This window comes from Panthera pardus, unplaced genomic scaffold, assembly GCF_024362965.1.
Source record: "Panthera pardus isolate Hobbes unplaced genomic scaffold, ASM2436296v1 HiC_scaffold_23, whole genome shotgun sequence".
Classification (NCBI taxonomy): domain Eukaryota; kingdom Metazoa; phylum Chordata; class Mammalia; order Carnivora; family Felidae; genus Panthera; species Panthera pardus.
In genome coordinates, this window is record NW_026526799.1 from 4,553,386 (window position 1) to 4,567,704 (window position 14,319).

Here is a 14,319-nt window from a genome sequence, read left to right on the forward strand (position 1 = left end):
TTGAGCCCCCAGTCGAGCTCTGTGCTGCCAGTGAGGAGTCTGCTTGGGATTCTCTCTCTCCCTCCCTCCCTCCCTCTCTCTGCCCTTGCCCCACTCATGCTGTCTCTCAAAATAAATAAATAAACAAATAAATTTTTAAAAAGTAAAGAGAAGGAGGGGCGCCTGGGTGGCTCAGTCGGTTGAGCGTCCGACTTCGGCTCAGGTCATGATCTCGTGGTCTGTGAGTTCAAGCCCCACATCAGGCTCTGTGCTGACAGCTCAGAGCCTGGAGCCTGTTTCGGATTCTGTGTTTCCCTCTCTCTCTCTGCCCTCCCCTGTTCATGCTCTGTCTCTCTCTGTCTCAAAAACAAATAAAACATTAAAAAAAAAAATTAAAAAAAAAAAGTAAAGAGAAGGGGCACCTGGGTGGCTCAGTCGGTTGAGTGTCCGACTTCCGCTCGGGTCATGATCTCACAGTTCGTGGGTTCAAGCCCCGCGTCGGGCTCTGTGCTGACAGCTCAGAACCTGGAGCCTGCTTCCGATTCTGTGCCTCCCTCTCTCTCTGCCTCTCCCCTGCTCACGCTCTGTCTCTGTCTCTCTCTCAAAAATAAACATTAAAAAATAAAAATAATAAATAAATAACAAATAAAAAGTAAAGAGAAACAGGTAAAATCATTTTTGGTCATGGATTTTACGTAACCCAACATATCCAAAACATTATCTTTCCACTCATGTAATCCATATAAAAGTAATAAAATGAATCCATTTTTCCCCCCTGCTGAGTCTCACAGCACATCTCGTTTCAGACCAACCACATTTCAAGGGCTCAATGCCCACGTGTGGCTAGTGGGGACTGCATCGGACGGCGCCGGTCTAAAAACATCCAATAGGAGGGAAGCGGGGCAAAGGGAGCCGGAAGTTGAGCAACAAAGAGAAACAAGGAATGGGCAAGAGGGATCTTTGTGGAATTCAGGGGCTGAGGGCAGAGGAGCGTCCCGGGGGAGAGAGAAAAAGGAGCGGGGAGGCGGGGCTGTGGGAGTGTCCTGGGGCCGCTGCAGTGACGGCCAAGAGCCAGGTGGGGGCAGAAGAGAGCTTCGCTGACCCCAGACTAAAGGCCCTTCGGGAGCAGGGAGGGGAGGAGGGTTGGGTGCTCTTCACCTGGGCCAGCGATGGGTCCTGAGGCTTCCGCTCCACAGGCTTGGGGACCCTGGTGGCCTCTGCACAGTCTGCTGAGCTAAAGGGAAGTGGGCACCCGGGTCCGTTCAAGGGGAGGCGCGACTGCCTGGGGCTTGGGCCCGAACTCTGGCCCCGAGACAGGGAAGGAACCGAAGCCGAGGTGCAAGGCAGACGGTGGAAAAGGAGAGTTCTTGCAGTATTTTAATCTGAAGTAATGGCGGCAAGGCTCTTGCAGTGGCAAGAATACCATTCTTTTAACCGGCTGTGGAACCCAGAGCAACGTCAAGGTCCTTAAAAAGGCCCTAAGTCCTGACAGGGCATCCCCTCCCCCAACATGCCGCCAGGAAAAAAAATTTCAGGAACAAAGTCTTGAGTTTCCATTTTGGAAATATCAAATTCCTTCAGAAATCAGGGGCGCCTGGGTGGCTCAGTCGGTTGAGCATCCGACTCTCGATTTCGGCTCAGGTCATGATCTCACACGTTTTGGGTTCGAGCCCCACGTCTGGCTCTGTGCTGACAGTGTGGAGCCTGCTTGAGATCCTCTCGCGCTCTCTGCCCCTCCCCCGCTTCCTCTCTCTCTGTCTCTCTCAAAATAAATAAGCTTAAAAAAATAAAAATAAAAAACAAATAACATTCCGAAATCAATCCGGGGTGGTGGTGGGGCACCAGCCCTGATGGGTTCTCTCTAGGCCTTGGCGAGGCAAGTGTGAACCGGGTGATCTTGAAAATTCTAGATAGGAGGGTTCCAGAAGATCAAAGCCCCAGAGCGCAAGGGGCCTTCTGGAAAAGTCACACGGCATCCGCCCTGCCCAGGCAGCCCTGTGGGTATGTGGAGCTCAGCTTACCTACCCCGTGGTCCATGTGTCCTGAGGGAAGGAGGGACTGAGGGCAGGGTGGCTTGTCCCCTTGCCTGCTCCCAGGGGCAGAGGTGAGAGAAACAGGTGGAATTTGCGACCAGAGGAGGGGACAGGGTGGGCTGTCCTAGCCTCCTCCTCTCCCCTGCCCCCTCCACCCCTGCAACACGCAGCATCCCTCAGGAGACCCTGTGGGCAGTGAGAGGTGGGCCTTTGCTCTCCATCCGCAAGAGGAGGCCCACCTCACTCTAGACGCTGAGCCACAGTGCCTGGCCTGGACGAACCTACTCAGCTCATTCCCTTCCTGCTCGGCATCTAGGTCGTTCCTCTCCCTCTTCCTTCCTTTCTTTCTTTTCTTTCTTTCTTTCTTTCTTTCTTTCTTTCTTTCTTTCTTTCTTTTTCTCTTTCTTTCTTTCTTTCTTTCTCTTCCTTCCTTTCTTCTCTCTCTTTCTCTTCCTTTCTTTCTCTTCCTTCCTTCCTCTTTCTTCCTCTCTTTTCTTTCTTTCTTTTTTCCTTCTCTCTCTTCCTTCCTTCCTTTCTTCTCTTTCTCTTTCTCTTCCTTTCTCTTTCTTTCTTTCTTTCTCTTCCTTCCTCTTTCTTTCTTTCTTTCTTTCTTTCTTTCTTTCTTTCTTTCTTTCCCTTCCTTCCTTTCTTTCTCCCCCCCTTCCTTCCTTTCTCTCTTTCTTCCTTTCTTTCTTTTCTCTCTCTTTCTTGTTCCTCTCCCTCTTTCTTTTTCTTTCTTTCTTTCTTTCTTTCTTTCTCTTCCTTCCTTTCTTCTCTCTCTTTCTCTTCCTTTCTTTCTCTTCCTTCCTTCCTCTTTCTTCCTCTCTTTTCTTTCTTTTTTCCTTCTCTCTCTTCCTTCCTTCCTTCTCTTTCTCTTTCTCTTCCTTTCTTTCTCTTTCTTTCTTTCTCTTCCTTCCTCTTTCTTTCTTTCTTTCTTTCTTTCTTTCTTTCTTTCTTTCTTTCCCTTCCTTCCTTTCTTTCTCCCCCCCCTCTTCCTTCCTTTCTCTCTTTATTCCTTTCTTTCTTTTCTCTCTCTTTCTCTCTTTCATTCATTCTTTCTTTCCTTTTTTTTTTTTTTAATTTAACATTTATTTTATTTTTGAGAGACAGAGAGAGACAGAGCGTGAGCAGGCTAAGGGCAGAGAGAGAGGGAGACACAGAATCTGATGCAGGCTCCAGGCTCTGAGCTGTCAGCACAGAGCCCAATGCGGGGCTAGAACCCACGAACCATAAGATCATGACCTGAGCCGAAGTCGGGTGCTTAATGCCACCCAGGTGTTGTTGTGGTTATTACAAATAATGTTGGAGTTTGGCCTTTTTTGACCGCTTGGGAAAGCATTTCTGTATCGTAATATTCCTAACTGGATCAAAGGGAAAGAGGTTTTTTGTTTTTTGTTTTTTTATTTTTTTCAACATTTATTTATTTATTTGTTTCTTTGTTTTGAGAGACAGAGCACAAGCAGGGGAGGGGCAGAGAGAGAGAGGGAGACACAGAATCCAAAGCAGAGTCCAGGCTCTGAGGTGTCAGCACACAGCCTCATGTAGGGCTCAAACCCACAGACTATAAGATCATGACCTGAGCTGGAGTCAGACACTTAACTGACTGAGCCACCCAGGTGCCCCGGGAAAGAGTATTTTTAAACTGACTGATAGATGTTCTCCCAAAAGGTTACAGCAAATTATGCTCCCATCAAGAGTGTCCCATTGTGAGGCATGTAAAATATTGCGTATCTTATGATGGTTTTATTTTCTTTGACTATCAGTGAGCTGGAATACCTTTTTATGATTTATGAACTGTTTTTGCCTGATCCATCATTTAAACTTTTTAAAAACTGTGACTTTCACCATACAGACATTTTTCATTTTTACCAGTAGCTCTGTCAACCTTTTCCTTTATACCTACTGGGTTTCATGTCATGTTCAGAATTTTGCAAGAAAAAAGGCAAACTGCAGAAAAGCATGGGTAGAATTACCTCATTTTTAGTAGAAAAGAAGGCAAGCATGTGTGTATTCAGGTATCTATACTTAAATGACTACACAGAAAGATCTGGAATGATGTATTCTAAGTCGGTGGTTATCAAATTGAGCATCAGAGCCATGTGGAAGGCTTGTCATTATACAGGACATGGGGCCCCTTCCCCAGTGTTTCTGGTTCAGCAGGTCTGGAGTGGGGCCCAAGAATTTGCATTTCTAACAAGTTCCCAGTTAGAGAACTGCTAATCTGCTTATCTAGTAAAAGCAGGTCCCCATGAGAAGTGGGTTTGAAGTTCTCTTTTTACTTTCTTCACTTCTGTAAGAAGCAAGAATCTCTTTGATATTTAAGAAAAAAATTAAGATCTTTAAAGATTTGCATGTGAGGGGCACCTGGGTGGCTGAGTCAGTTAAGCGTCCGACTCTTGGTTTCGGCCCAGGTCACGATCTCATAGTTTCATGAGTTTGAGCCCCGATGCTCTGACAGTGTGAGCTTGGGAGTCTCTCTCTCTCTCTCTCTCTCTCTCTCTCTCTCTCTCTCCCTCCCTCCCTCCCTCCCTCTCTCTGCCACCCTTCCACTAGTGCTGTCTTTCTCTCTCTCAAAAATAAATAAATAAAGTAAAACTTAAAAAAAAAAAAAAGATTTGCTTGGGGCGTTTGAATGGCTCAGTCGGTTGAGCATCTGACTTTGGCTCAGGTCATGATCTCACCGTTTGTGAGTTTGAGTCCTGCGTCGGGCTCTGTGTGGACAGCTCAGAGCCTGGAGCCTGCTTTGGATTCTGGGTCTCCCTCTCTCTCTCTCTCTCTCCCCCTCCCCCACTTGTGCGCGTGAGCGCTCTCTCTCTCTCTCTCAAAAATAAATAAACATTTTAAAAAATTTTAAAAAAATATTTGCATGTGAAAGCACACGTAAGTACAGGCCGTTTAACAAATGCAGAGCATTATTACCAGGCACTTTGTAGGGGACACATTTGAAGATTTGCTCTGCTTGCCACACAGTATTGGGGTTGGTGTAAAGGCTCCAGTCGCACCACTGGAATTTGACCTAGAAATGTATTGCATTCGAAAGCTGCACAAGCAATAATTTAGGAGCAGAGGAAGGGGCTCATATCCAGGAAGGGTGTGGGGAAGCGGAGGGCGGGAGAGTAGGACACATCTCCAGGGACAGCCCAGGTGAGGGACAGTGTATACAAGCCTCAGAGTCAGACAGACGTGAGTTCAGATCCTGGCTTGGGCATCTCACTTATTCTCTGAGCCTCAATTTCCTCCTCTGTAAAATGGGGATGTTCCGATACCTAGCGCTGTGCCTGGCACATGAGAGGGGCTCAGCAGGTGCCACACCGGGAATCCTCACCCCCACTGGCCACACGAGAAGCTGAATGGCCCAGCCCGCCTGGCCTGCCTCAGTCAGGTGTAGCCTCTCCTGTTGCGTCACAGCCCCCCGGGTTCCGGACACAGACTATGGGAGGAGATTCCAGGTCGCTCTGGCCAGGAGCCGTGTGGGGTGCCCACAAAGGAGGGCTTCAGGTTCTTGAGGTTTTCAGCAAACAAAGGGAGAGGCGGACATACCCCAAAGGAGATATAGGCGCCCAGCAGACTGCCGGCAATGGTGGCATAGCCTCCGGTCATGACGGCGTGGATTTCAGAGCGAGTCATGTCCGCCAAGTAGGGCCGGATCAGCAGAGGAGCCTCGGTCTGCAAAGAGGAAAGGTGTCAGACCACCAGAGCCGGCCCGGGCACCAGGGCGTCCCCCTGCACCCGGGAGTGGGCACGTCACAGTGAGTGCTCGGGCTCCCAGGGGTAGAGATAGCAAGGTGGGGTCAGGACCACGGTCTCTACTTGGCTGGGCCTCCCTGCACCTCAGCATTGGCCCGGCCCTACGGAAAGACCCCTAGGCCTTCCTCTCGGCCTGATGATGCTCCCCCGTGTCAAGTGCCCCCTATGTCCTGGCATCACTAAGCACTTCACATTCATCACTCAGGACCTTCTGAGAAACAAATACTCATCCCCGGTTTCCAGGAGAGCAAGCAGAGAATTAGAGAGGCTCAAAGAGGGGAGCCTGGGCGGCTCAGTCAGTTAAGCAGCCGACTCTGGATTTCAGCTTCGGTCATGATCTCACAGTTCATAAAATTGAGCCCCGCATCGGGGCTCCTGCTTGGGATTCTCCCTCTCCCCCTCTCTCTGTCCCTGCCTTGCTCATGGCCCTCTCTCTCCCTGTCTCTCAAAATAAATACACTTAAAAAAACAGTTACTGAGCCCTTCCTATGTTCCAGACTGTTCTGTAGAATAGCGATGGGGATAAACAAGATAAAGCTCCTGTCCTCAAGGAGTTTTTGTCCTGGGTACAACGGAGGAGGGTGAGTTAAGGAAAGAAATGATAACCAACAAGGAACCAAGTAGGTAAACAGTGTATCTTAGATGGCGCTAAGACCTACGGAGATATGTGCAGGGAATGCCTGATGGTTGGCGGGTACTTAATAGTGAGTAATAAGCAAAGACCTTCCCAAAGAGGTGACTTTGGAGTTGAGACCGCAGGTGCCGACTGTTGGGTTTGGTAGAACAGCATCGCAGGCAGAGTGAACGGCGAGCGTCCTGGGGCCGATTTGACACTGGCAATTTTGAGGACTTGTGAGCGGACCCAGGCTGTGCCTGCCCCACAGGGGGTGTGGGGCGGGACTCCACACAGAGGAGGAGGGGGAAGGCGGGTGAGCCAGGCCAGGGAGTGGACTTGGCTACAAAGAAGTGACATGATCTGGTTTGTGGTTTGGGTTTGTTTTTTGTTTTAAAGCAGGTTCCACACCCAGCGTGGGGCCTGATGCAAGGGCCCGAGCTGAGATCGAGAATCAGATGCTCAACCAACTGAGCCACCCAGGCGCCCTGATCTGGTTTGTGTTTTTATTTAAAAAAAAAAATTTTTTAAGGTTTATTTTTGAGACAGATGCAGAGCATGGGGGGGGGGGGAGGGGCAGAGAGAGAGAAGGAGACGCACAACCCAAAGCAGGCCCCAGGCTCCGAGCTGTCCGCACAGAGCCGTGAGGTCACGACCTGAGCTGAAGTTGGATGTTTAACCAACAGAGCTACCCAGGCAACGCCATCTGATTTGTGGTTTTAAAGGATCATTCTGGCGTGTTAGTGAAGTGAAGGGCAGGTGGTAGGGGCGGGGACAGAAACAGGGAGAGTGGAGGAGATTCAGTGTCTGGTGGGGAGAGTAGGGTGGCTTGTGGTAAAGGAGAAGGGCAGCAGGGCAGGGCTGGGACGGGGCGAGGGGGGCCAGCTGGCAGGACTTGCTGACGGGCTAGAGGCAGCCAGGAGCAAGGGAAGCAGAGGAAGGAAGGAAGGAAGGAAGGAAGGAAGGAAGGAAGGAAGGAAGGAAGATTCCTGAGTTTTGCCTGAACACTTCATGGAAGACGATGGTACCATTTCCTGAGAAAGGGAAGAATCAGAAGCAAGCAGGAGGGCGTCAGGGTTCTGCCTGCTTGGGCTTGGTGTGATGGGTTTGAGATGCCCCTTAGGCACCCGAGTGAAAGGTCAAGGCGGCAGTTGGATGGGTCAGACTGGAGTTTGGGGCGAGGTCAGGACTGCAGCACGGGGTCTGGGTGACCCATAAAACATTTAAGCAACAGGGCTGGTGCGACGCCCCCCAGAAGAGGGCCCAGGCTGCCAACATGGAGGCTGAAATGATGTCGATAATCCTCAAAGATTATCCCCTTGGGGAAAACGAGGCAAAGAGCCAGGGCTCTAGGTCAACGTGCCCATCAGCCCGCTCAAAGTCAGTTCACCTTAGGCAGCTCAGGGCTCCATTCACCTAAATTTGTACTTTCTCAGCAAAAACCCACGGAGCACATTTGCCACATTTCGTTTAAATAAATGCTTTTGTATTTCAGCATTCCTTTCTCTCTGGTCTCCTCTTAAACATCTTAAGGGATTTGAGGCAATTTATCAGAGAGCACATTGTCTTAATTGGCTTTAAAAAAAAAAACCTTTGAAACCAACACACTGATACTATAACCAAAAAGATGCAAATATTCCCCACTTGTCTTTTGGTGACTCCAGTGTCGGTCCGATGGGCTAGGACCTTGGAACAGGCTCTGGCACCCAGGAGTGCCGGGCCTTCTGGAAGGAGCTCAGGACTGATAGGTGCCTTAGAGTCACGTTTACTTTGGAAAATACATTTCAGATATAGGGAGGTGGGTGGCGGTCGCAGGGGTGGGGCGGGAGATAAGATGATGTCGGGTAAGGAACCCTGACCAGGAAAGAAGAAACCTGGATTCTAAGTCCTGATTTATGCTGCGGGGTCCTGGCAAGCTGTTCCCGCCCTCAAGCCTGTTTCTACGTGAAGGGGGAGAGGTGGACACCATCTGTAGATTTTGTGAGTCTCTAAGCTGATAAAGACCCCGAGGCCTCGGGAGGTAGAAGGTGCCCGAGAGAGGCCCCCCTCCCTGGCACGACCCAGGCAAGGAGCGCGTCCCCGAAGGGAGCGTCTCTGGGACAGCGGCCTTTGGTGACCGTGGGAGAAGTGCCGAGCGTCTCTTTTTCTGACTGAATAGGAGCCACGGGGACCCAGGACACCCGCCCTCCTTGGAGATGCTGCTGGTGAGCATGGGGCCAGGGCGCTGCAGGACCTACCTGGCTCACAAAGATGTTTCCAGCCACACTCAGGGTCTCAGTGGCCATGGTGCCCATGGTGGCCTGCATCAGCCAGCTGATCTAGGAGGCAGAGTGCTCTTTGTGGGCAGACGTCGGCAAACCCCAGAGTTGGAGAGAGTCAGGGGTGGGGTGGAAATACCGGATAAGTCTTCCTCCCAACTCCCAGCCCAGCATAGCAAGCCCTCACCTACATTTCTCCTTCCACACCTCCACTGATGGGGGCTCTCCCCTTCCCGAGGCCACCCATCCACCTGCGGGTAGCTCCGATTATCACAGCAGTGCCTTTAAAAAGCTGTCTCCATACAAAAAGAGTCCCTGGACGAATATATCTGAGAATCGCTGGACACACACGCCGTGGAGGACGCCAAATACGTATCAGCTTAGTAAAGGCTCTGAGAAGCCCTGTACGAAACCGATTTACGTTCGTCCGGTCCAGCTTCGCAAAAGTATTTGACCGCAGGATCCCTGTACCTAGTGACGTGTGTTAACCCGCCATGGAGCTGGAGTTTTGTGAAAAAGGCTCTGGAAAACATTGTATTAGAGAGGGTGTAGACCCTGGGAGCAGGGGATTCTGGGAGGGTGCAGACTCTCGGAGCAGGATTCTGGGAAGGTCCCGGCCCTCAGAGAAGGGGAGTTGGGGGATTTGGGGGTTGGGTTTGGAAGCAAGGCATTCTGGGAGAGCATGAGCCCAGTGAGTAGGCAGCCGTGGGAGAGCCCGGCCGTGGCTTTGGGAGCTCACCTTCTGGATCACCCACTGCATGAGGCCCACATAGTAGAGAACCGACATGACACAGCTGAAGAAGATAACGATGGGCAGAACCTGCCAGGCAAGAGCACAGGCCCCAGGGTTAGAGGCAGGTAGACCCCAGACAACCCACTCCGTCCAGGGCCGTGCCGCTCAGGGACCTGACAGGGTCCAGGAGGAAGCTCTGAATTCACTGCCTGAGGTCACATACGGGGCCTCCTGGGAGGCACTTTCTGTCCTCTCTGTTCCGCTCTGAACATCCCCCCGGCCCCCTCCCCCCACAGACGAGGCCTGTGCCATGAAGGAGAAGCAGGACCGCCACTTCTCGCGAGGGTTAGAGGAGCTGGCTCAGGGCCTAGCACCTTGCACAGCGTGCACCCCCTTCATGAGCGCAGTCCCTGGTCCACGAGGACCCCTCCGGTGCTTTGGGCCCGAGTGACAGGCTCGTCGTCTCTCCGGCACAGCACTTCCACTCAGGACCGACGAGCTCAGAGCCAGACCCACGTGGGCCCGGCAGCCGGTCCCTCAGGCTGTCACCACCTCTCTCTGCCACTCCAGGCCTCGTCAACTCTTCCTTCGAAACTTCCCTCACAGTCCTTCCCTCCTCGCCAGGGCCCCGGCCCCCACCCCGGCGCCTCTGCCCTGCGGTCTGATTTATCTCAGCGAGGCCGACAACCACTCAGATGTCTCTCGGTGGAGGACGGGTTTCAGGACCACGGGATGACCACGAAGCCGCACACGGAAAGTCTGGAAACGAGACTGAGGGGCTCTCCGTGGGCAGTTATGGAGTGATTTCCGAGCGAGAAGAGGGAAGGTGTGTGCTGTGCTATCCGGTGTGCAGGGGAGCGTGGGGATGGCATTGTGCGTGGGCCTGTGTGGGCACGGAGTGTCACTAAAAGGGTATGCAAGGGAGGCAGTGGCCTTGGGGCGGGAACTAGGTGACTGTCGGTGCAGGAGGGAGACTTACTTTTTACCGCCTCCCCTTTGTGCTGTTGGGATGTGTTATCTGTTCCAAACGGTTCTAAAATAGGTTATGCAGAAGGGTGCCTGGGTGGCTCAGTCAGCTGAGTGACTGACTCTTCATTTCGGCTCGGGTCACGATCTCATGGTTCGTGAGATCGAGCCCCACGTCTGGCTATGCACTGACAGCGTGGGGCCTGCTTGGGATTCTCTCTCTCTCCCTCTCTCTCTCTCTCTCTCTCTGCCTCCCTCCTGTTGGCACTCTCTCTCTCTCTCAGAATAAATAAATAAGCATTAAAACAATGAGTTACGCAGAATTGGTAATGGTGGGCGCATCCCTACGCCGAAATGTTAGGTGGGGAAGCTAGAACATCCAAAGCGTAGGAAGTCTGGGAGACGACGTGCCCGAAAAGCTGTTCTGTGTGCTGGGACTGCTGAAAGTTGGGTTCTTCCTTCTGTATTTCCCGTTTCTCTTCTGCTCCTGTAATTTTCTGTGATAGGTGGCCTCTTCTCGAGGTGGGGAGCCTGGCGGAGGGGGGGTCTGGGCCAGCTCAGCAGCGGGGTTTGGGACTTGCTGGGTGTGAGATGCCTGTGGGGCAGCCACGGGGTGGGGTGGAGGGGCAGCTGGATAAAAGGGTCAGGAGCTCAGGGGGGAAGGTCTGGGCCAGAGATGGATTGGGATACATCTGCACGGAAGTGTAGGTTGAGGCCATGGGATAGATGCGATTCACCGAGGAAACGTCCCTGAGTGGGGAGAGCAGTGAGGACAGAAGACAGGGCCCTGGGGTCAGCATGGGAGGGGGGAAGGGTAAGAGGGGGCGCAGGGAGGGGACCGAGAAGAAACAGAGAGGTTGGAGGACCTCCAGGCGAGGCACGTGTTGGAAACCGAGGACAGCTGATCAAGAAGGGTGGTCGATCAGCCGTGCCAGACGTGTCAGAGAATTCCAGAAAGGTGAGGCGCGCGACGGACCGTTGGCACCTAGCAATTCAGGGATCGCGGTGGAGATAGCGAGTGCAGGCAGCTGTTTCTAGAAGCTTAGCCGTGCCGGAAGGAAAGGTGCCCTCGGGAGAGGTGAGGGGTGCAGGGAGAGTTGTTTTTGTTTTTAATACGGAAAGTCTCGTGGGATCACATTCAGGCTCTAGCTCAAAATGAATCAGGAGTGCGGGATGGCCCCCGAAGAAGACAGAGGCTCCACCCCGGGCAGCCCCCCCTAGAGACGAGAACAGGCCCCGAGGTGTCCCCCCTCCCTTCCCAGATGGAGGCTGCGGCTGGATGTGGACCAGCTCCCCTCCGTGGGCCTCACCGCGGTGGGGGCTGTCACCTGACAGGGAACGCAGGCTCTGGAGGTCCTCCTGTCCCGTGACTCGTGCTGACTGCCCAGTGCCGGGCACACCCCCAACACGAGGCTGCTGACGTCATCCACCCTCCCTCGCAGGGAGACACAGAGACAGTCACGTACTGTCTAGACTGCTTGTCCAATTTATCATGAGGGACTGCTCGGCAGCCTGGCAGGGCGGCGGCCGTGGCTCAAACCAGGAAGGACCTGACTGCAGCATTGGGACTTTCTCCCGGCAGCCACCAAGAGACACTGCCTACCCGTGAGATGCGGGTCTTTGGTGGAAGGGAAGCTGGGTTTTGCATGAGGCGGCGGCTCTCTGGGGAGGGAAGATAAATAGGAGAGAAGAGAGGTGGCCTCCCAATTTTCTAAGGTGGCACATTTCGTCCTAAATGAGGTCCCCGGGACCCATCCGATCTCCCAGCCTGGGAGACGACTGTGGGGCCTGTAGTGTGCGAGGAGGCGGAAGGCAGGATGGGCAGCTGAAGACGGCGATGCCGCGGTCGGGTGGAGGGGGGGGGGAGCGCCATCGGGTCCTACTACGTGTCCACACGCGGTCCTACTCTGCGGCAGGTGCAGTGCCCAGCGCGTGGTGATTCGTCGATCCTCAAACCAACTGAGGTACTTGTAAATCCGCTTCCCCAACGGGGACACCGAGACCGTGAGATGTTGGCTGCCCGCCCAAGGTCACACGCCTGCAAAAACAGAGCGCTGCCCGGCCGCAGAGCAGGTTGCCAAGGCCCTGCCATGAGCCTGCGGACGTCTGCCCTGTTGCCTATTCTGGAAGCCCCACTTCTCCGTCTCAGGAGAGGCATTCATCTCCGGGAGCGAGGGCATAGCAGCCGTACACACGTCCTCACCGCCACACGGTGGAACCCAGAGCCGGCTGGTCCCTCTAGTGTGACCGCTCACCCATAACCGAAGGAAGAAGGGGCCTCCAGTTTGCCGAGGCCAGTGGTTCTCAAAGTGCGGTCCCTGGACCAGTAGCATCAGCCGAGAATTGGCGAGAAATGCAAATTTCGAGCCCCACATCTGGAGTTTCAGTTTCAGCAGGTCGGGGGTGGGCCTGAGAATTTGGGCCTGAGCGTTTCCAGAAGCTGCCGGTGCTGCAGAGTCTGCCGCTCTGAGAACCACTGGTCTAGAGTGTAGACCATACGCTCGGAGCAAATGTCAACTTGGTATCAGGAAACGGGGTTCGAAGGCAGGACCAGACCCACTGAGGACACGGCCCTGATGCTTCCTCTTCCTGGAGGAAGCTGAGCCAGGCTTTCGATGACTTCCTGATAATGAACTCTCACAGTCCAAGCTCCAAAGGCCTAAGCACTGCAGACCGGGTCCTGTCGCCAACCCCACGAAACCCCACAAAAATCCCGAACCACAAAATCTAAAGTCGGTCAGTAACGCATTAAAAGGATCACATAGCATCAGGGCGCCTGGGTGGCTCAGTCGGTTGCGTGACTTCAGCTCAGGTCATGATCTTGTGATTCGTGAGTTAGAACCCCACATCGGGCTCGCTGCTGTCAGCACAGAGCCCGCTTCAGATCCTCTGTCCTCTCCTCTGCACACCCCCCCCCCCGGCCCCCACCTCTCAAAAATAAATGGCTCAGTCAGTTAAGCATCTGACTTTGGCTCAGGTCATGATCTCACGGCTCGTGGGTTTGAGTCCCGTGTTGGGCTGACAGCTCAGAGCCTGGATTCTGTGTCTCCCTCTCTCTGCTCCTCCCCCAGCTCAGGCTCTGTCTCTCTCTCTCTCTCAGGAAATGAATAAAAACATTAAAACAAAATTAAAAAAAAAATAAACATTTTAGAAGGATCACACACCATCATCATTTGGGATTTATTCTAGAGAAGCAAGGATGGGTCAGCATCCACAAGTCCATCAACATGATAATACGCCACATCACCAAGACCGAGGATAAAAATTCCCCGATCATCTCAGTAGGTGCAGGAAAAGCATTTGACAAAATCCAACATCCATTCATGACAAAGCTCTCAGCCAAGTGGATGCAGAAGGAATGTACCTCAACATAATAAAGGCCACATACGACAAACCCACAGTTAACCTCATCCTCGATGGTGAAAGGCTGAAAGCTTTCCCTCTAAGATCAGGAGCAGGATAAGGATGTCCTCTCTTACCACTTCTATTCAACATAGCATTGGAAGTCTTAGCCAGAGCAATGAGTCAAGAAAAAAAGAAGTCAAAGTTATCCAAATTGGAAAGGAAGAAATAAAACTGTCCCTATTTGCAGATGACATGATACTACATATAGAAAAACCCTAAAGGCTTCACCAGACAACCATTAGAACTGACAAATGAATCAGTAAAGTTGCAAGATGCAAAATTAACATACACAAATCAGTTGTGTTTCTGTAGACTAATAATGAGCTATCGGCAAGGGGAATTTTTAAAAATCCCATTTACAACTACATCAAAAAGAATAAAATACCTAGGAACAAGCTTAACCAAGGAGGTCACCTGTACGATGAAAATTATAAGACACTGGTGAAGGAAACTAACGATGACACAAATAAATGGAAAGAGAGTCCATGCACATGGCCTGGAAGAATTGATACTCTTAAAATGTCCATGCTACCCAAAGCAGTCTACAAACCCGATGCAATCTCCATCAAAATACCACTGGCATTT

General features: G+C 52.2%; 1 protein-coding gene and 1 long non-coding RNA gene across 4 annotated transcripts in view; one reads left to right on the plus strand and one right to left on the minus strand.

The window, feature by feature from the left end:
- Window positions 1-14,319, minus strand: part of SLC28A1 (solute carrier family 28 member 1) — a 233,135-nt gene that overhangs the window by 10,973 nt on the left and 207,843 nt on the right. For all 3 annotated transcript variants that reach the window (XM_053888645.1, XM_053888646.1, XM_053888644.1), the window contains 3 exons: window positions 9,370-9,450; window positions 8,610-8,690; window positions 5,553-5,678 (listed from right to left, as the gene is read on the minus strand). In XM_053888645.1, coding sequence (XP_053744620.1) covers window positions 5,553-5,678; window positions 8,610-8,690; window positions 9,370-9,450 — 288 coding nt within the window. The remainder of the gene's footprint in view (window positions 1-5,552; window positions 5,679-8,609; window positions 8,691-9,369; window positions 9,451-14,319) is intronic.
- LOC128772708 (uncharacterized) lies at window positions 11,807-13,295 on the plus strand. Its single transcript, XR_008416873.1, has 2 exons — window positions 11,807-11,934; window positions 12,246-13,295. It is a non-coding gene; the product is annotated as an uncharacterized LOC128772708 (long non-coding RNA).